Source organism: Oculina patagonica, chromosome 11 (assembly GCF_052425735.1).
Source record: "Oculina patagonica isolate OP01 chromosome 11, crgOcupat, whole genome shotgun sequence".
NCBI classification, from domain to species: domain Eukaryota; kingdom Metazoa; phylum Cnidaria; class Anthozoa; order Scleractinia; family Oculinidae; genus Oculina; species Oculina patagonica.
Genome location: NC_135768.1, coordinates 4,885,697 through 4,887,264, shown reverse-complemented (window position 1 = coordinate 4,887,264; position 1,568 = coordinate 4,885,697). Strand labels below are relative to the sequence as shown.

The window sequence follows — 1,568 nt, the reverse complement described above, 5'->3', positions numbered from 1 at the left end:
CTGCTCTGACACAGTGAAAGCTCGAACAGTGAAAATCTCAGAACAACAAAACTGCTTCTTGTTATCCGGACAACAGTGAAAAGAGGAAACTGAAATGAATCAAGTTTCAGCAAATTGGACCAATTCCAGTGAGACTAATTCTTCGTTAACGCGTTCTAATAGCGCGAACTACTTCTTTGGATCGATCATTGTATACTACGTTTTGTTTGCCTGTGGAGCAGTTCTTAACAGTATAGTGGTGTTTGTAATGCTTCGAAGTGGTAAGATACGACAAAATATTTCAAGCTTCCTGATTTTTCATTTGTCGTTAACACATCTGTTCTATTTGATACTTTCGTTTTTTAAAATAATCGGCCCGTTTATTGCTGACTCCACATCCTGCAAAGCCGCATCAGTCATGGACCTCGCATGCGCCGCGGCCATTTTTAATAGTTTGGTCGCGATTGCCTGGGACCGATACAGAAACGTCTTGCGACCTTTTCAGAGTCTGGCACCGAAACATTGGAAGACCTACATTTTGTTGGTAGCCGCAATCTGGACCTACGCCTTCATAACGTCTGTACCTTTCATTTACAGCGTTAGGACAGAATTTCGAGTGATTTGCTCCAAAGACAATAATGGAACTGAATCGTGTAAAACATATAATTTCTGTCATTTGCCTTCAGACTGGAAAACTCAGCTTTCCAAAACAATCTACTTTTTGCTGGCGTTTGTTATTCCATTAATGTACATGTTTCTCGCCTACACAAAGATCGCTGTTAGTTTATGGGAAAGAAGCAAAAATGGAATAATTCACGGTGCGGTTGCCAAGTCTAAAGTGAAATCAACTCGCTTGATGGTCGTCGCTGTTCTTGGCTTTGTTTTCTGCTGGGGCCCAACGTTCTGGTTGGATTTGCTGACTGTGTATGGAGCAGTTGAACACTCTCTCATACTATGGATTCTGTGTTTCTTAACACAGACTTCAAGCTCTTGTATCAACCCTGCTATTTACGCATTTTTTAGCCCTGAATTTAGAAAACTCTTTGTCAGATTCTGTTGCTGTGGTTGCTCGTTTCGTCGTGGTCTCCAGATGCGTGCAAATCGAATTCAACCTGTCCTTTGAACTGGGCGAGCCGTAAATTAAAAAAAGAACTTTATTACTCGCGGAAAATTTACTGCCAAACAGTCTTCTTATCAAATAATAATCCCATCTACTTCTAGTAACTCAACTGTATTTAAAGGAAGTCTCGCTTGGTTGAGGTCCCACAGGAGAGAACTGGAAACTAGCGGGCTTGGTTAAAGGAGCAATGTCACGATATTGTAATTCATTTTTCTGATTACTTCAAAATTGATAAAAAAAAACCTCAAAACAAGAACTTCAAGCAGTTTATAACCGGGCGTTTAATGTTGGACCACTTCTTTCAGCTCTTTGGTAAGAAAGGCACGACGCCGCTTTGTAAAAAAAATTTAGAAAAGCAGTCACTTGAAAAAAACACAAGCCGTGTTTGCGTCAGTCACGGAGTCAGTGCGTGACATGAATTTTCTTTATCACGTCATCATCACATGCCTGGCCGGATAAATTTCTGCTT

At 40.7% G+C, this 1,568-nt stretch overlaps 1 protein-coding gene across 1 annotated transcript; it reads left to right on the top strand.

The window, feature by feature from the left end:
• Positions 1 to 1,102, top strand: LOC144631243 (galanin receptor 2a-like). The gene has a single exon (XM_078489653.1). It carries the CDS (start codon positions 95 to 97, stop codon positions 1,100 to 1,102), a length of 1,008 nt encoding a protein of 335 aa, XP_078345779.1. The 5' UTR covers positions 1 to 94.
• The last annotated feature ends 466 nt before the right edge of the window (positions 1,103 to 1,568 follow it).